This window comes from Sinocyclocheilus anshuiensis, unplaced genomic scaffold, assembly GCF_001515605.1.
Source record: "Sinocyclocheilus anshuiensis isolate Anshui unplaced genomic scaffold, SAMN03320099.WGS_v1.1 scaffold399, whole genome shotgun sequence".
NCBI classification, from domain to species: domain Eukaryota; kingdom Metazoa; phylum Chordata; class Actinopteri; order Cypriniformes; family Cyprinidae; genus Sinocyclocheilus; species Sinocyclocheilus anshuiensis.
Genome location: NW_015552570.1, coordinates 773315 through 793899, shown reverse-complemented (window position 1 = coordinate 793899; position 20585 = coordinate 773315). Strand labels below are relative to the sequence as shown.

The following is a 20585-nucleotide window of genomic DNA, read 5'->3' as shown; positions in this document are numbered from 1 at the left end:
TTACACATCAATGTATCGTCACGAGCTGCAGGGTTTAATTTGGTTTTGTTTGTGTATGTTTTTTTGACTCTCAAACCGTGATTCCCATTCACTTCCATTATATGACTGACAGAGTGCAACGGTTTGAGTTAAAAATCTTAGTTTGTGTTCTACTGAAGAAACAAATTCACCTACATCTTGGATGCCCTGGGGGTAAGCAGATAAACATCAAATTTTCATTTTTGGGTGAACTATCCCTTTAATTTATATACTTGTATCAACAACAACAAAACTTGAAAGCAGCTCACAAATACTTCTGAGTCCTTTATAGCAAAGTGTTTGTCATGGACTTGAAAAACATAGACACGACATTACATGATCCCATGCAAAAATCGTATTTATAATAAATCATTATGTGATATGTATAAATCCTCAAAAGGCCTAGTGCCCTTTTTATAACTCCAGCTATAAAAACAAAAATGTGATGACAGAAAACCACTTTCTAAGAATATATTCTGAAAATACATGTGATTGCTCTTGGAAAAAAGATATTATAAGCAGTCTTGAGGGCAATCCTTTGTTCTTGTCCGTTAAAGGACTTTAATCTGAGTGAGTCATTCATTGACACAACAGGAAATCAAACAGTCACTGCCTCTTTAATTCCAGGATAAAGCAACCCCTCTCCAGAGGTTACATCTTTACTTCACAGATCTCACTGATGAACATAAGGAAAATAAGAATAGTGATTTGGGGCTGCTATATAATCATGCTAACTAACCCCATGATGAATCCATCATATGGCTGTGTATAGTAGGCAATGCATCCCTCTGTAAGAGCAAAACCATGTTGAGAGCATAAAGCATTGTGTTAAGCTCTGTTTCCTGGTCTCCTTTGGGAGAGCCATGGAAAATGCATGCAACTCAACATCCACACAGATAAAAATAACAATAAACAGCTTGTGCAGAGCATGCAGGATTTCAGTCAAATGAATTCAGCCATTATCTCTACTGTCTCCCCAACAGACAGTAACAAAATACATTTTCTTTCGATTTGTGAGATGGGATTCCTGAATTCCAGATCTTTGTTTTTCTGTGTGTGATACATAACTGTTCTGTCATTTTAAGAGGGCATTTCTTGATGGACTACCATCAGACATTCTTGATAGTGACTGGAGACATGATAATCCTAATAAAGTCAGAGTCAAATGTATACAGTATTATGCAGTATTTATAAGTTCAAAATGTAAACAAACAAAACAAAAATGTGTGGTGGGACCCAAAATCTCACACACAATTTTAATTAATTGATTTATTTTTTCATTTTTAATAATGATTACTTTTAATAATTGTAATCCACTCAAGCTGAATAAACCTCACATTTTTTAACTGTAGTGTACATTTATATGTATGTATGTATTTATTTATTTGATAACTTTCAATCAACTTAATGCATCCTTTCTGAATAAAAGTATTTAAAACCTTACTGATATAAATTAATTTCTATATTTATTTTATTTTAACCATGGTAATAGTCTGTAGTCTTATAGGATATGCTTCAAAAATATGCAAATATTTTATTATGTGAACTGATTTTAAAGTACATTGATAACCTATCATTATCAAGCTAAAAATGTTTTTAAAGAGTCTGAAAAAGGCTGAAAACTCCATGAATTATTTCCTTGTGCAGAGAGAAACAGTTACTTTACGGAAAGATTAGTTTGGTCTGAGCATTTCAACACTGCCATCTAGTGGCACAGAGTGCACAATATCAGTGAATGTTTAATTATCCGTGCATCTCCATCAGAATGGAGCTTAATTCTAATGTGTAATCAGATGAACAATCACTCACCTTTTCCTTTGAAACCAGATGGGTGAATTTTCCTCCTTTTTCTGGGTGCAGATTCTGTATTGTTCTTTACCGCAGTTTTGACCACTGAGGCCACTTTAACTTGAGCAGATGAACTTTGGCTGACAGCTTTCCCCCAGTTCCTCTCAGCAGGTCTAACAGCACTGAGACTGCAGGAATCACAGGATGAAACAAAACGGAGAAAAATGCATGTCTACATAAGCAGTTCTAAACTGATTTAACTTCAGCACTTATTTTTTCCACCCTATCAGAACAGATCTGCAACCCATTTTTGCGTTGTGACTCACAAAAAAAATGAGAACCACTGGTCTACATGATATAAATATATATGATGTATGAGCTCCTTAACTGTAATCCCCACTATTCATTGGCTTTCCTTACACAAAGAAAATATATTTCCGTATAAATTAAGGATCAATATGTATATTGAAAATATAAAGAATAATAATTTCATAATACATAAGGAATTTCCATTTTTTATATATATTGAAAAATCCTAAAATGTTAATATTTGTTTTAGTAAACACTTTTTTTCTGACATACCATAACACATATTTTCAAATATGAAATATGTGTCTACTATGCAAACAATGAAGTCATAAAAGTTTATGAATTTGTGCTCAGCTTTATGTAAAACCATGTGATAAATCATGAAAGAGAAATTCAGTGTTTCAGTATTACGTGAAAAAATGTAGTGCCGTTTTTGTCTTCATTTCTACGTATATTTTTTTAAACATATCAATATATACTGGTCCATGCATATAAGACAAAATATAATATACAGTAGCTAGTCGGAAATGTATTATTAAATATATTGCATTATATTTTACAGTATATTGCCATGCATTTTTGTTTCGTGAAGGATTCTATTATTCTTATTTGTTTGATATTACTTTGTGACTGTTAACATAGTCATTAATTACTGCTAACATAAATTATAGCACATGGATCATGCATTATTGCACTGGTCTGCTGTAACAGTTAATCAGTAGACCGTGGTTAATGTTGTGTGGTTTGTTTTGATACGGTCATGCAGCATTAAACAGAAGCATTCCATTCATGTGCATTTTATGTGTTTAGGTTCTCTACTTTGCCTGCTGGCTCACGGCCAATGGCCTTTTGTCCCTGACAGATCTGATGTGTGCCACTGAAGATCTCTTCTCTCTGCTGTCTGTAGGTCTGGTTCTTTCTCTACAGGGCTTCTTTGTTGACGGCCCCCTGGGTAGGAATGGATCCTGTAGCCGAAGAGATTCCCTGTGAAGTCTGTTCCTATGGGCACAGCCGGAGGTGTTACATGGTTAGTGCATTCGCTTCTGACATGAATTCTGATGACAGAGTGATAGACAAGCGAACCCTGCAGGAAGCTCTCAGATTATCTTAATTCACTCAAAAAAGCTGATTAAATCCAACAATGAAGAAGCCCTGTCAAGAGTTGCCAGAGATAAACTGACATAAACATCACACTACTTTAACATGAATTTGATGTATGAGGCTGGTGTTCTTCTTTGACTTCTTGTTAATTTGTTAATGATTTAATAACATTTCAGAAAGAGTGTCAATGATTAGGTTTAATTAAGGTTTTCTGAACATGCTGAAGGAAATCCCTTCTGACAGCCCAGCAGTATATCAGGTGCTTGCAGCAGTGGGAGGTCAGAGGTCACAGTTCAGCACACAAAACTGCATCTTACTAAGTTGAAATTGTACTCAGAATTTATGTTTTATTACTTCTGCAAATTTGAATTCTAATACATTAATACAGCTACTTCTAATAACTGGAATTTCAATCTGATTAAAAAATGTATTGATGTCATTGCACTTAATTTAAAAAAATATCAAAGCACGCAGCATATTTGCATTTACATTTATTCATTCAGCAGATGCTTTAATCCAAAGTGATTTACAATTGAGGAATACAACAAGCTTATTTGAATCAAAGATTGCAAGTGCTAACTTTTCATGCAATACATTTCACAAACGGAGGTTTGTTAAGTCTTAAATGATCAAATATGTATATTGTTATACATTGACATGGATAAATGCTGGTTACTATATGCTAGGACATGTGTATGAACTTCATACATCCACTAAAAATCACTGCATATCAGTTGGTGATGTAAATAGATTATTATTATTGTTTATTATTACAGGCAAAATGGTTCAGAAAAATTAAGCATCATTTGTTTACAGATTTCTCTTCAAGATTCCACTTGGTTTGATATCTTTACTAGAATAAAACAGGCCTGGTGGAAATGGTTGTAGGCAGAGTTTTAGGACATAAAAACATACAAAAGACAATTTGTTAATATGCAAGTATGCATTGTACAACACAATTCATTATATGGCAGACAGAGATAGATAGATAGATAGACTGTAATAGTTAAACTATTCCTAATATGCTATGAATGATTACTAATGTACATGTAAACATGGATCATACCGTGTTTTAAGATACAAGTGATATTCCAATGACATTAATACAATTTTTTTGTGCCACTGTATATTGTTTTGTTAATAAACAGCGTTCAGCTTTCCAAATAATGTGTAATTAATTGTTGTGCTGATGAATAGTGTTGTTTCTGTCAGCAGAGGAATCTTCACAGCTTTATCGTGTAATCATGAACTTGTGGCTTGGGCGCTTCGGTGATCATAGACACAATGGGCTGGGTTAAAGAACCATTGTACTGCTTGAGATTACAAGCTGTTTTACTCAGCCTGAAAAAACGGCAGCATTTCAATCTGCAGAATTAAGCAATAAAATGACCAATTACAATTACTTCCATGTTCCGTCATTCCATAAACCGCCATAACTTTACACTGGCGCCAACTTATATTACACTGCATATGTATAGGAATCTGTGAACTTAGTTAACGGTCTGTATTTAGGGGTTTCTCAGTAGGCGTTTCCAAACGTACCCGAACATATTCCACAGCCGAATGTCATTTACACTTACCTTTCTCTGATGTCCATATTTTGCGAGTGTTGTCTGCTATAATCCATCTTCTTTAAAAACACAAATTCCCAGCTATTGTTTATATTTACCAGCTCTGAGTGGGACTTTCAAACTGCAGAAACTCCCCCCATCCCGCTCTGAAGAGGAAGTGTGTGTGGTGCGCTGCAGACGCGCTGGATGGATCTCTCCGCCAATCCGAGAGCTGCATTTGAAACGCACGGAGTTTGACTGCATTTTCACAAATGTCTACAACTCAAGGGGACTGCAAAAGTATTTGCCCCAAGGGAGTAACTGTTCTTTGCACAGTAGTTATAGCCTATTCCTTCTTTTACAATATTTTTGCTGGGCTCCAGTCATCCAAAAATATTTTTGCGTACTTTTTTTATTTTTATTTAAACGTATCTCATAGTGTATGTAATTGTTTTAGCTCCAAGTTTTTACAGTACTACAAGTCTTTCTTGTTTTCCTTCACTAACAGACTAGGTTATGTTTTTCAAGTGAGGCACAGCAGTGTCTTTAACTACCACTGAAGACGTTACAGTTGCCAGGTGTCCAGAAAGAATTTAACTTTTTTCATTCTCCCTCTGGACTGTTAGCCAAGTACACAGTAATAATGTATGTCAGTGGAAGTCGCAGACTCGCAGTACAGTTTTTTTCCCTTGCAAAACAGTTTTCTTTGTTTGTCTGGCACGTTTTGTTCTTTTTGTTTAGTTTCTAACTTTTAATCTCTATCTTTTTTCCTATCTTCTCTATCTTTTCCGTCTTTTAATCTCACAGTATGAATTTATGTCACCATTTGACTTTACACTCTTAAAAATAAAGGTGCTTCACGATGCCATAGAAGAACCTTTTTGTCTAAATGGTTCCATAAAGAACCTTTAACATCCGAAGAACCTTTCTGTTTCACAAAAGGTTCTTTGTGGCGAAAGAAGGTTCTTCAGATTATAAAAAGGTAAGAAAGAGATGGTTCTTTAAAGAACCTTTGACTGAATGGTTCTTTGTGGAACCAAAAATGGTTCTTATATGGCATCGCTGTGAAGAACCTTTGAAGCACCTTTATTTTTAAGTGTATTTCGTTTTTAAACTCTTTTTTTTTATACTCTTGAGGTGCAAAAGCCTTCCGTAAAGAGACAATTTAACAGTAAAATGTTTTCAGTTACTTAAAAATGGTCTTATATATTATAGGTTACACTGGAGACATGTCAAAATATTGCCACTATCTTTTTGCAGTAATAGTTCTTGTTCAGCTATTAACAGTTCACAATTAAGTGACACCTCAAAAAAGGCAAAACAAAAGAAGGGCTTGTCGCTAAACAAGGATGGGATGTGGCCCATTATAATGTGAAAGCACTCATTTGTGTTAAACAGTTTGAACACCTTTGGCCATCAGCACAACAGTAACAAGCCAGAGAGATCTTGGAAATTTCTTTAAATGAATACATTTCTTAAAATGTTTTAGTGAAAAAATGTAATACTTTAATTTGGAAAATTTTATAGCAATTTTAACAGCGAAATGACATCGTACTACAAAGCAAGGTGAGGTTTTCCATTGCTAATCCAAATTTAAGAGGTATAATTGGAGAACAAGTTGTACTAAAAATATTTTTGTATTGTAAGTACAAATACATTTTTCAGTACATACATGCTGTATTAAAAGATCACATTTTGGTGGTACAACAGGAGAAACTGACACAGTTGTTAAAAACTAAACAAAAAGAACAACAAAATTTGCCAGTCAAGCAAAGAACACAGTTTCGCGATGCAAAAAAAACTTCCATTGACATACACTGTGCTTGGCTAACTTGGCTGGTATTAGCACTGTAAAAAAAATTCCGTAAAATTTACGGTAAAAAAACGGCAGCTGTGGTTGCCAGAATTTTACCGTAAAAAATACGGTAGCAACGTTTTAGGTTTTACGGTTTTAACTTAAATTTACAGTTAAATACCGCAATTTCATTAACTGATATAATGTTAATATACCAACCTATTGAAGTACTGAAATCTGTTTTGTACCTTTGTAATAGACTAATAATTGTAATACCAAATGCAGGTGGTGATGAGAAAGTCGCATGATGAACCAAAGCCCATCACAAGCAGCTTTTAAATAATAACATGTATAGAAGGTGCATGGTGTCATTCACACAAACGCTAAACACCATCATGGTAACACACATGAAACTGAAATAATGCAATAAACATTCATTTAACAACATTAGGTGTAACACACAAACCTAATATACAAAACTGATAAGAAAAAACTAAGAAGAAACATAGTTATTTCAACAAAAAAACATCAAATTTGAAATGTAACGCAGGGAATTCTGGGAATGTCAATTTACAGTTATTCACTGTAAATTATACGGTCTTTTTCACTTCCAAAAAGCGGTATACTACCGTAAAATTAATGTCCAATACATGTAATGTTTAATACAGTTTTTCACCGTATATAGTAGAGGAATTTACCGTTAACCATTTAACAGGTTTTTACTGTAGCATTTTTACAGTCTTTTACCGTTAAATTCACGGTCCTTTTTTTACAGTGATATATAATTACAGGAACAGTCAAGTTGTTACTGTCATGTACGGCACACCTCCTCCCTCATGCCAAAGCACTCCTGCTGTATTTCTATTGATGAAACAACTACATTATGTATTGCTGACCCACTTAATATAAACAAAGCCACACACTGTGAGTCAAGCACAAACACTATGACCCTAAAAATCTGACTCCAGCTGAGACTGGAGGTGAATGAGAACTACATTACACACGTCTCCCTGATTAGCAATTCATATCAGTGATGCAGATCAAAATTGATTTCTGTAAAGAAATTTCTGTTTGTTCACACATTTTTCCTCCCTATTATGTGAGGTATTTTCAAAAGCCATCTGGTCTTTAAAAACAGGCATTTCCTTGTGTGCTTTACAAAGTTATCTGTAGTCTACATCAACTGCACAGAGTATTCATTGGTAATTAAGGAATTCCCATCAACATCTAATTTCCTCAGCTAAAGCAGATGAACTGGTTTTGAACCTCTAAGAGGGTCAGTTGTGCTCAGCAGATATCCGTTCATAAAGCAGCTTCATATTTGCATTGCAACTATTTCAAATAATCCTGAAAAGAATGTATCAGGTTTTTCCACAAGAACGTTAAGCAGCTGTTTTCAATACTGAAATATTTCTTGAGCACAAATAGCATATTAAAAATGATTTCACAATATTACTGTTTTTACTGTTCTTTTGATTAAAAACAAAAATCTTTCTAACTCCTAACTTTTGAATGGTATATTTTATTTACTGAGAATTTAATGTGTATTAATAACTGTTTAGCTGAAGCGTTTTCATCAATAGTTAATTTCAAATATTTACATTTTATGGGTGAGACATTACAAATGCTATTCTGTGGAACATAGATCAGTGGTACTTATATGTGACCCTGGACCACAAAAAGTTGCACGGGTATATTTGTAGCAATAGCCAACAATACATTGTATGGGTCCAACTTATTGATTTTTCTTTTATGCAAAAAATCATTAGAATATTAAGTAAAGATAATGTCCCATGAAGATATTTTGTAAATTTCCTACCGTAAATATATCAAAACTTCATTTTTTGATTAGTAATATGCATTACTAAGGACTTCATTTGGACAACTTTAAAGGCGTTTTTCTCAATATTTTGATTTTTTTTGCACCCGCAGATTCCAGATTTTCAAATAGTTGTATCTCAGCCAAATATTGTCCTATCCTAACAAACCATATATCAATGGAAAGCTTATTTATTAATTGAGTATAAATCTCAATGTAAAAAAATGACCCTTATGACTAGTTTTGTGGTCCAAGGTCACATATATAAATGACAAAGTAGGGCTAGCAGTTACACTTTTCACTCCAGTGAATATTTCTCAGGCTGGGTTAATTTTTGAAAGTCAGTTTCAAACCTTAAAGTCTTGAATGTAAAGTACATTTAAAAAATCACAAACCTCACTGTTATCTTCCATACAAAGACACTTTAATTTCATCACAAAGCATTGGCCAGTTTATGACACCAGACCACAATAAGATACACATGGCAGCAGTAAGATTCACACGCACCCGTTCCACTACAGAGTGGAGATTTTGGTGTTGCCCGCAGACCCCTCCATATACAGTATGTGTATATACACACACATACTAACCATAAACTTGTATTTTACAATCAGTTCATTTTCAATACAATGACTTCATTATCAATACTTAGTAAATGTACATGTCGACACAAGGCAACAGAAGCACAACTCCCAGAGATGCACAACAAATATACATTAGTACAGTAACAGAATCTGTTCACCATATAATCAGTCAGAACAGATGCTATGTTCATTTAAACTCATGTCAGGGTATGAAGGATTCTTGAATTTATTTATCAATAACATTTCAACCGCAGACCATTCTCTTTGGTCGGACATTTTCCACTACTGCATCAACAAATAAATAAATCGCACCAACTTGAAAGTATCACATAAACATAATTCTGAGACTTTTTTCATACCAGACACTTCATAATATATATATATATATATATTCTAATATATGTACATTTCAATCAGACAGGACTTATTAGTTTGCTAGGGAAAATACAAGAGACACATTCTGGCCAAAACAAACACTGTGGGATCAAATAACGTTCAAACTTTCAGGAAGAATACATTCACACACAGTACCACATAACAAGTGCAAAAATCGTGAAGTTTATTTTGTGTATCCGCTATCCTGTATACTGGCGTGCAGACAGGAATGTAAGCTTACACCTTTAGCTCGTGTGACACCTCTATATAGATCAAGTCGACATTGACTAGTGTGTAAACACAAACACCACACAGCATCTTCAGTATAATTAACATGGCAGTGACTTTGTATGTTGACACAAGTCCACACTGGGCGTAGTATTCAGATGCCCATTACAATGTGATTAGTGTATATAGTACAGACAGAGGGAATGAGCTTTCCCGCATTCTTCATTTATCTTTCTGACTTTTCTTTCATCCACTTCATCCGTACTTGCTGCTGCAGTAACGTTCGGCATTCAGCAATCCCAGGATGCACTTGGTCAGAGGAAAAGCACAGAGAAAGAGAGGCAGTGGAGAGACAGAAAGAGAGGAGGAGGATGAGGAGGAGGAGGAGGAGGAAGGACGATTGGCTCTAAGAGTCAAATGAAGGATGTGGACTCACTGTGAGAAGGGCTTCCTTTGTTTGGACGGCTAAAAGACAAAAAAGAACAACAAATAAAACAAAAAAAAGGAAAAAAGCTTGGAAAATGACAGCATGGATAGTAGAAAGAATGGGTTTGTCAATGTCAAGTGGGTATGATGGCTTGTTTTTGTTCACTTAAGTTAATTTTAGCACTTGTGAATGTGATGATGACAAATGTGAAAAATATATAATATTTTTTTCTCTTTTTTTAGATAGAATTTAACAGCTCCAGCTGTGAGAACATTAGTCTATATTTTTTCCATCTGCGGAATAATGCACGTGTGAGAATCATTATCGAGAAACATAATTGTGCTCCAGCATTTTTTTAAAAATTGAAACCAGTTCTGAATATGAAACGATTCACGCTTACATTTTTTTGTATGATTTACTGTTAACGCTTTTAATGTAAATCAATATCAGAAAGGTGCAATATAACATTCAGACATTAATAGGGACTATATTAAATCATAGAATCTCAAAAACTTGTTAAAACGTGCTTATTATTAAACAATAAAATAAAAATCCAAACCGTTTTATATAAGGCAATATAAAAATCCAGAAGAGTAAGATGAAACTTGTTCATTGTTAAGAAATATGACTGCAACATAGAATTTAATGAAGCAGTACGACAAGCAACATGGTATTTTTGAAGAAAAACTTGCAGGTCACGTTTATTCAGGGGTTAAGAACTGGTCAGATGCTGGTTAAGGCTTAGTTGTTGCTAATAAAGGCAAAAACATGCCAGTGTCATCTAGCATCCATGTGCATAAATGTTGAAGCAAACTGTGAAATAGGCTGGAACACGGACAATCCCTGTGCGTTTTATAACTAGTGTATTTCATTCCTAAATACAGGATATATGCTGGTAATGCAATACAATGGCACCACATCTGCGCTCATGTGAATGTGAACGGTATACAGTTATTAGACCAATTTATAATATTCCTGGTGTATATTGTGTAAGAGTAAATACTCTTTCAAGTAAACATGTGATATGTTTGTGGACTGTGCTTGTGTGCATGCATGTGATACAGTGGCAGAGGGGTCAGTGTTTTCCTCTGTCTGCTGATCACCAGTGTTAATGCTCAGTGAGTGAGTCTCTGTTGGATCTGGTGGGGGAGGCTGGCACTCTCCGACTTCAAAGATGACAACAGACAGATTGATGGACGCAGACATATAAACAGGGGGAAAGACACAAAATTAGGAACAACACAAAAGAACATGAAGACAAAGGCAGTAACAATGAACTCTGAAAATGAACATATACTGTATGACACACAAGGTGGATTCATCAGAGATTCATGAAGTACTAATGTCATGTTATTAAACACCTACAGGAATAATAAATCAGACTATACATTTATAATTTAGTTTAAAAAATAATAATAAAACTTGGATTAAAACTGTTTAAACCAATTCACCTGGGCTTGATGTTTCACAAGTAAACTATATGCAAGTTAGCAAAGCCATTACTGAACATTTGGCACGTTGTGAACAAGTCTCACAAATAAATACTTTCTGTAAAAAAAAAAAAAATTAAGAAAGAAATTAAGCTAAATTATAATAATAGAAAAGTATCAGGAACACACATCACACAAAAACATAAACAGCATGCCATACACCAAGTATATGTCAAAAACCTATATGTGTTAAAAAGGATCTATATGCCCCAAGTTAAGTTAAATTAAATTACAACTGCTAAATTAAATATAAAAATAAAACAAAATAATTACATAGTCACAATAGTTGATTTATAATATACTTAAATACAACTATTGCTAAATTAAATATTAGTAAAAAATTATATATTATTAAATTATTATTTATTTTAAAACCATGTTAACTTAAATTCAACCAGGTAACTCTTCCTTATAAAATTAATTGGCAGTTCTAAGCATAGTTTAAATGAGGACTTTAGAAAAATAAAATACTCAAATGAATTGACAGTAATAGACAGCCTGGTATACTCATATCTAGTGAATGACAGGTGTTAGGGAACAGCAGATGTTAACACATTTAAAGATAAACCATGCAAGGACGTGGTGATGTCACATAAGGACAATATGTTGGACATACCATTTGCGTAACTCCTCATTGGTCACTGATAGAAATTCTGAAACAATAACCGGAATCATTGTGGAAGGGATTTAGTGGGACTGAGTTTGAGGAGAACATGGGTCGACAGAAAAGAAGCAATGGGAGGAAGCAAAAACGTATCATCTCCATGGTTTGTCCCGTTTAACTGATCAGTTTTCCTCACAATTTCCTCCCAAACATGTATATCATGAGAGAATGATCTCACAAAGCTGATGCACTGATGTTACTATACAGTACAAACAATACATGAACTGAATGATTTAAAACAATGTTTGAATGAATATGCACATGGCAAGGAGATGGAGAAAGAAAACCAGCGTAGTTGAAAAAATGTGTGAGTGGTTTGTTAGTGCAGGTCTCTGAGTTGGACTGTGTGAGCTGAGAAAAAGTAATGGATTGTGACAGGCGAGAGAAGTAGAAATAGCAGGAAGAGTGTTACTGATCTGTCTTTCTTGTGTTAAAGACCAGGGATCAGGTCAGGGCAGAAGGGCTGTAAAGGGTGTAAATGGAGGGTAGTTTGTAGATCATTGCTCTCAACACCATTAATACTTGTATTACTCCCCACAGTACTCAAAACACATTCTATGGTCACTAGGCTGTATTTAATTCAATTAAATATTTCATTTGCATGTGCACCATCTGAACAATTACACTGGAACATTATTACATTTGTTTATATATCAGGTAGGTAATTATGTTTTGCACAATTACTGTATGAATAAACTTCCTCTCTGACTCACCTTGGGACACCTGGTGGGGCGCGGTTGGGACGAGAGGGGACCTGGGGCGGGGGGCCGCCGAAGGGGTCAGGAGAGGCTCCAGGTCTGGATGGCACAGGAGGTGCTCCAGCAGTAGGGGGTCCTGGGGCGGTGCGTCCACCTGGACGAGGGGGCCCAGGTGGGGCCCGACGCTGGGGAGTGGGACTAGACATTGGAGATCTGTTGAGAAAATAAAAAGATTATTATCTATCTATCTATCTATCTATCTATCTATCTATATAATTAACCATAAAAAACAAGGGTAGGGACAACCAAACACAACTAAAATGTTAACACTGGAACACAACTAAAATGTTAAAAGATGCTAGCAACTTATAGAAACGTCTAAAACATGCTAAAACATCTATCTGACAGATTGCATGGCCTTAAAGGATTAGTTCACACCAGAATTAAAATTTTTCTGATAATTTACTCACCCCCATGTCATCCAAGATGTTCATGTCTTTCTTTCTTCAGTTGAAAAGAAACTAAGGTTTTTGAGGAAAACCTTTCAGGATTTTTCTCCATGTAGTAGACTTCAACAGGGACCGGTTTGAAGGTCCAAATTGCAGTTTCAACGCAGCTTCAAAGGGCTCTACATGATCCAAGCCAAGGATTAAGGGTCTTATTTAGCGAAACAATCGGTCATTTTCTAAAAAAAAAAAAAAACGTATATACTTTTCAACCACAAATCTTTTCCAACATGACTACATAATGCATGAAGTTGTGGACGTGCATCACAGAGCTAGTGAAAGACGAGCATTTGTGGTTAAAAAGTATATAAATTAAAAAAAAATTTTTTTTAGAAAATGACCGATTGTTTCGCTAGATAAGACCCTTATTTCTTGGCTGGGATCGTGTAGAGCCCTTTGAAGCTGCATTGAAACTGCAGTTTGGACCTTCAAGCTGGTCCCCTTTGAAGTCCACTATATGGAGTGGAATGTTTTCCTCAAAGACCTTAATTTCTTTTCGACTGAAGAAAGAAAGACATGAACATCTTAGATGTTGGGGGGGTGAGCAAATTATCAGTAAATTTTAATTCTGGAGTAAACTAATCCTGTAAAACATCCCAATTTCCAGCTTTTAAAATTATTTCAGTCTTAAAACCTCAAAACTTTTTATGTTTTTAAAACGACTTTGATCTTAAAACTACTTTAAACCATAAAACTTAAAAAGGCCTATTAAGACAATACCAAACAAATATTAAAGACCTCATGAAATCAAAATCAGTGTTTTGTGAACAAATGACGTTTAACTGGGCTAGGATAACGTAAAGGCAAGTGAAGTGAATTGAAGTGAAGTGAAAGTGACATGTGGCCAAGTATGGTGACCCATACTCGGAATTAGTGCTCTGCATTTATCCCATCCAAAGTGCACACACACAGCAGTGAACACACACACACCATGAACACACACCCGGAGCAGTGGGCAGCCATTTATGCTGCGGCGCCCGGGGAGCAGTTGGGGGTTCGGTGCCTTACTCAAGGGCACCTCAGTCGTGGTATTGAAGGTGGAAGAGAGCACTGTACATTCACTCTCCCCACCTACAATCCCTGCCGGTACGAGACTCGAACCCGCAACCTTTGGGTTACGAGTCCGACTCTCTAACCATTAAGCCACGACTTCCCCTAATTGCAATTGGCTATTCAAAAATGATCTTTGATACACTTCACCTCAATTTCCTGTTTCAGTATGAAATACTGAACAAATGAAAAGCCATATCATTCAAATTCTTAATTAAAAAATAAGTGTACACTGAAACTCACATCAAAACATTGCTTATTTAATAAACATTTCTGACACAGTACCTGCGCCCTGAAGGTCCTCCTTGTACCTGCAGCCAGGAGTCATCCACCGGCGGGGGCATGGCAGTGGAGACGGTGGTGGTGCTGATGTCCCCGATGATGTTGAGGGCCTCTTTCAGAGCGTGGTACATGCGCAGCATCTCCTCCCTGTGCTGAGCCTGTTCTGCTGACTCCTCCATCAGAGTGTTCTGGTCTCCACATGAGTACAAGTTAGCCAGCAACTCAGCATGGATGAATTCCTTAGTCTATGGGAAGAGGAAGTAAGGAAGAAGACTAAGAAAAAGTGCCATGCCAGCTGTATTTGCCTGGAACTGCAGGTCTAAGAAACATTACAAACTTACATGATTCTTATTTGATAGCAAACATCATGGTAAACACAGCTTACGTTGTTGATCATGAGATGCATGATGGTCTTAGGCATGAGGTCCCGCACAGTCTTGTTGACAATGGCCATGTAGGAATCCACAAGGTTCCTGATGGTCTCCACCTGCCTCTCAAGCTGAGGATCCATGGAGTGCGTGAAGCCATCTGAGCCGTTCTCCTCACTAGCATCACTCTGCTGAGGACCAGCAACACATATTGATATTCACATATTACTGGCACTAATAAAATTAGGGACAAATTGAGGAACAAAGAGTGGAATAATGAAGCAAATTAAATCCTATCACTAGATCACAGTTGATTTGATCTCTGTACTCAACAGTCAACCAGTGGTGGAGTTTACACAATCATTTTGTTAAATACAACACATACTGATATTCGGAGAGGAATATGTTTGCATATGACAGATTTGGAAGAGAGAAAAATCAGTCAGAGGAAAAACGTACCTTCTCTTTATCCTGCAGATGTAGCAAAGAAAGCACAATAAGTTAATTAAGTTAGTAAGCTATCAAATGTTTGTTAGAATTGCATTGGTGACTGGTTATACATGTGGTAGCTGTTGCAGCACAGTAATGAGTTAATAAGTTAATATGACTGAGAGATGATCAACGGAAGCATTCACGTACAGTGATGCGCTCTGGGTAAACTCCAGCTCGTAGGAAGGACGCCTTCCAGCTGTCCACCTCCTCCTGAGTGTCGCAAGCCAACTCAAGCTGCCTGTAGTCTTTATACACGTTCCTGAGCCAACAGTCCAACAACATGCATGAGCAATGAGTCATATTGTGTTTACGAAATAAAAACGACCAGACACTAGTGCCAATGTAGATGAGATGTAAAAAAAATGAGATGTAAATTGTATAAATGTGACCCTGGACCACAAAACCAGTCATAAGTAGCACGAGTATATTTATAGCAATAGCCAACAATACTTTGTATGGGTCAGAATTATCGATTTTTCTTTTATGCCAAAAATTATTAGGATATTAAGTAAAGATCATGTTCCATGAAGATATTTTGTAAATGTCCTACCGTAAATATATCAAAACTTAATTTTTGATTAGTAATATGCATTGCTTAGAAATTCATCTGGACAATTTTAAAGACGATTTTCTCAATATTTTGATTTTTTTGCACCCTCAGATTCCAGATTTTCAAATAGTTGTATCTCGGCCAAATATTGTCCTATCCTAACAAACCATACATCAATGGAAAGCTTATTTATTCAGCTTTCAGATGATGTATAAATCTCAATTTTAAAAAAATTGACCCATATGACTGGTTTTGTGGTCCTGGGTCACAAATCAGTATTGAATTATTATATAATTTTTTTTATTATAAATGTTTATTATATGTGTTAATGTTTATTATACATGCACCTAATCAGCATATTACAAGGATTTCTGAAGGATCATAAGACTCTGGATTAATGAAGCTGAAAATTCAGCTTTGCCATCATAAGAATACATTACATTATATATTCAAATAGAAAACAGCTATTTTAAATTGTGTTAACTTAAGAGAACTATAGCGCTCCAAACTGGAAAAAAGAAATCCTTTTACTGCAGGTGCGTAGACCCAATGGAAAACTTGAAAATGAACAAGAAGGAGGCTAGCCGCACACTGAATCCAGTTCAGACGGGAAAAGTCTACTAAAACAAACTTTTTATTTTATAAATTGCACCGTGCAAAAAGTGCAGTGTGCATGAAAGTTAAAAACTAATGGACATGAACAAGCAGACCTTTCAGCGCATTGCTATTGTTTTTAACTCACATGCACTCTGCACTTTTTGCACGATGCAATTTATATAAAAAAAAAAAAAAAGTTTTTGTAGATTTTCCAGTCTGTATCGGATTCAGTGTGCGGCTAGCCACCTTCCTGTTCAGTTTATATTCAGAATAATTTTGCATTAAGTATAATAATGCATTTCTTTATTTTTGAAAGCATTTTCTGCAGTGAGTAAAATATTTTCTCTAACCTTTGTTCGGTGTTAAAGAGAGCAAACACGTGCTTGCTGGACATGAAACTCTTCTCTATATCTCTGAGCTTCAGGTTGTCCAATGGCAGCATGTACTTCTTCTCTTTCTCCTGCAGAGGGCAATGAGCACAATTAAAAAGTTAATAAAACAAAGCAAAAGAGAACACTACAAGATCAGGGACTGCCTACTGAAGAGTTGTAGTTGCTGAACCTGTATGTCCTTAAACTATATGGCAAAAGCAGAATACAATACTTAAACTGCTAGCCTAGCACTCTTTTATGAGCACATAAATCTGTATGAATATGTTTAGAAATTCAGAGGAATTAAACAACAGTTAGTGCTTACATGTCGGTCCCATCAGCTATAACACTAAAGGGTTAACAAGTACTTGTGATGTGAGTATTGATTCCACACTGGAAGCCTGCAATGGCACACTAAGTATCATGATTTATGACTCGCACACTTAATCAGCAACACACCAGCTGGAGATGGAAATCCTGTATAAAGTGAATAAAACTGCTCTTAAAGATTAAAGTATGTGTTTTTCTCAGATACCTAAAGGGGACAGAAAAAGGTTGATTTGTCATTCTGATTGATGCTTATCCCTTTTGAATACAAAAGTGAGAGCAGCGAGATGACACAATGAAGCATGTAGGAGGAGGAGAGGGAGTGAAGATGAAAACACTTGCATGTTAACAGTGTGAAGCATCCACATATTAGAAGAGTAGCCTAACCTACTTACAAACCACCAGAGGAATGTATTTCAGCATCAACACAAAATTATCTGTATATCAGCTATACTTAAGAACACTTGATGTCAGTACTCTATTTTAAAGATGTGATATAAATATAAAAAAGTAGCAACAATATTCACATTTATATCAGTTATTGTTGTGGCAAATAAAACCGTGTGTGCCCTCTTTAATTAACATTTATTTCAATTTAAGGACTCAAAGTCTCAATGTGGTGTAAAGACATGAAATATAAATGTAAAGAATATTTTTCACGGATAGTCCAACTTATAGCTATACAGTAGCTGCTGTAAAATATAGTGTAGCTTTCATAAATAAGATCCATTTGGAGTAATGACGTAGTGCAACAAGTGCTACATTACTGTTTTTTAAACTCACGTGTGAAAGGGTTAATATATGTTATATATATTTGCATCTGAAAGACCTAAGGTAATAATCAAACACGTAAAAAGACAGTAAGTATAGTGAATTGCTTTGTTCAATCAGATAATCAGTAATCAGATTTTTTTTATTGTTCCTTTAAATAGCTTTGTTGTAATTGTAGAATCTTATCTTATCCCTTTCTTTAAAAAGGGAACCTGTACTATAGTTTAACTACTTTCAATTATTAGTAACTTGTAGCATAAGGAGTTAGTTTCATCTCATCCCATTCCTCATCTCTGTTTTCTTCATGCAGTCTTCTCTCAGCTGTCCGCTCCCCCCCAAAAACATAAAAAATCAAAAGAAGACAGTGCCTCTCTTAGACCAGCATTCATAGTCTATGGTTCAATAATTTACCCTGAAATTTATGATAATTTTCCTCCACTGCACCATATCCAGAAATAACAGACTTTAGAGAGACTCCCAAGTCTGGGGAAACAAAAACGTTGAATCATAAAATCACAGAGGATGCCTGTGTATGTAAAATTCAGGAAAAGAGCTTATGTATTTGCTTTTTTAGTCTATGATCATTACACGTTTGGCACATGCGGGCACCAAACTTTAAATTATAAAGTTGACTGTACCAAGGCTATGATTAATTTAAAGAGTAAACATATTGTATTTGTATTATCACTAATATTATGAATCAAAATAAATCAGTTTGACAGTTATTTTTTTCAGCTGTGAAAAGATGTACATTTCAATTGGAACCTCTTGTTTCTTTGATCAAAAATATAAATACTACAAACACTTATAAACATGTCACTCATATATAAGGTAAGATATTAACTCTGGTATTTCTGCTGTAATTATGACAAAGCCGCTGGTATTTCCAATGTTCTTATGAACTGGGAGTGTTAATATATTAATTAACCACAAATTATTTTGTGATTCTATAAATTTCAAAAACTGTAGGTTTTCAAGTATGTAAAAGTATGTAAAAAATATTTCTCATATTGCATTTTAAGCTAGAATATTTTAATATATTAATAATTATTTTAATATATAACACTTTAAAAAAAGGTACTATTAGTTAATGCTAGTTAATGGATAAAGTAATATTAACTAACAAAGAGCAAAACTAATAATTTGTTACATTATCTAAGAATCTGTCATGAGTCTGGGCCCTGCGTTTCTCCCTCTCTCCTCCAGAGGGCGCCATCTCCCGGACTCCCATTCCCCAAACCCCATACACCTGTTCACTCATTACACTAATTCCCCAAACTCCACACACCTGTTCAGTCACTCACTCATCACACTCACCCTCAGCTGTGCCCCGTTGTCACTGACCATATCTTCACCTCTCACTCACCACTCGGCCTGGTTGTATTGTGTAATGAAATGGTGTTCGTCGTCTCTAGACCTGTTTTTGTTTTGCCTTGTTGGCCTTTCTGTTTAAATAAAGAAGTTTTCACCTGCATTTGGACCCAGACCCTGTTTACACGGTGTGTTTTCAGTACCGAGCCGTGACAGAATACAACCAGCAGACATGGGTCCAGCAGGGAAGTTTCTTAACGTCCGCCAGGGAGACCGGAGCATTGAGGATTACACCAGGGACTTCGTGGGAGTGGCTCGCCAGTCGGCCACGGAGAAAACCTGCCTCATGGTCTTTTTCTGGGGAGGCCTAGCCGAGCCCTTCAAGTCCCTGATGCCATACTGGGTCCCCGAGGAGTCGCTGGAGGACTATATCAACCTGGCCCTGCATTTGAGCGGCTCCGCCTTCAGGGTGGAGGTAGCTGCGGAGCCCGCTCACAGTCCTCCCGAAGCGGCAATCCACGGGGTGTCAGAGGCCTCGTCTGCCGCACCCAGTATCTCACGCCCGTTCCCGGTGCGTCCCGGGCTGACACGCAGCGTGCAGGAATCCCCGCTGATGTCGGTGCGAGCGGCGTGGTCAGCTCGCAAGGCTCTCGAGGCAGCGGTGCCCGCTCACAGTTCCCCGGAGGCGGCGGTGCCCGCTCACAGTTCCCCGGAGGCGGCGGTGTCCGCTCACAAGGCTTCAGAAGCGGCGGTGTCCGCTCACAGTTCCCCCGAGGCGGCGGTGTCCGCTCACAAAGCTTCAGAAGCGGCGGCGCCCACTCACATTGGCCCCGAGGCGGTGGCGCCCGCTCACGATCCTCCCGAGCTGGCGGCGCCCGCTCACGATCCTCCCGAGGCGGCGGCGCCCGCTCACGATCCTCCCAAGGAGGCGGTGTCCGCTCACGGTTCCCCCCAGGCGGCGGTGCCCGCTCACAGTTCCCCGGAGGCGGCGGTGCCCGCTCACAGTTCCCCGGAGGCGGCGGTGCCCGCTCACAGTTTCCCGGAGGCGGCGGTGTCCGCTCACAAGGCTTCAGAAGCGGCGGTGTCCGCTCACAGTTCCCCCGAGGCGTCGGGG

At 36.8% G+C, this 20585-nt stretch overlaps 1 protein-coding gene across 1 annotated transcript in view; it reads right to left on the bottom strand.

Moving 5' to 3' along the window:
* Positions 1-10682: 10682 nt before the first annotated feature.
* dnm1b (dynamin 1b) overlaps positions 10683-20585 on the bottom strand; it is a 36860-nt gene continuing 26957 nt past the window's right edge. The window contains exons 16-22 of the mRNA XM_016455785.1: positions 17042-17151; positions 15692-15803; positions 15512-15523; positions 15070-15240; positions 14688-14929; positions 12862-13059; positions 10683-11160 (exon numbers count right to left, since the gene is read on the bottom strand). Coding sequence (XP_016311271.1) covers positions 11103-11160; positions 12862-13059; positions 14688-14929; positions 15070-15240; positions 15512-15523; positions 15692-15803; positions 17042-17151 — 903 coding nt within the window. The 3' untranslated portion in view covers positions 10683-11102. The remainder of the gene's footprint in view (positions 11161-12861; positions 13060-14687; positions 14930-15069; positions 15241-15511; positions 15524-15691; positions 15804-17041; positions 17152-20585) is intronic.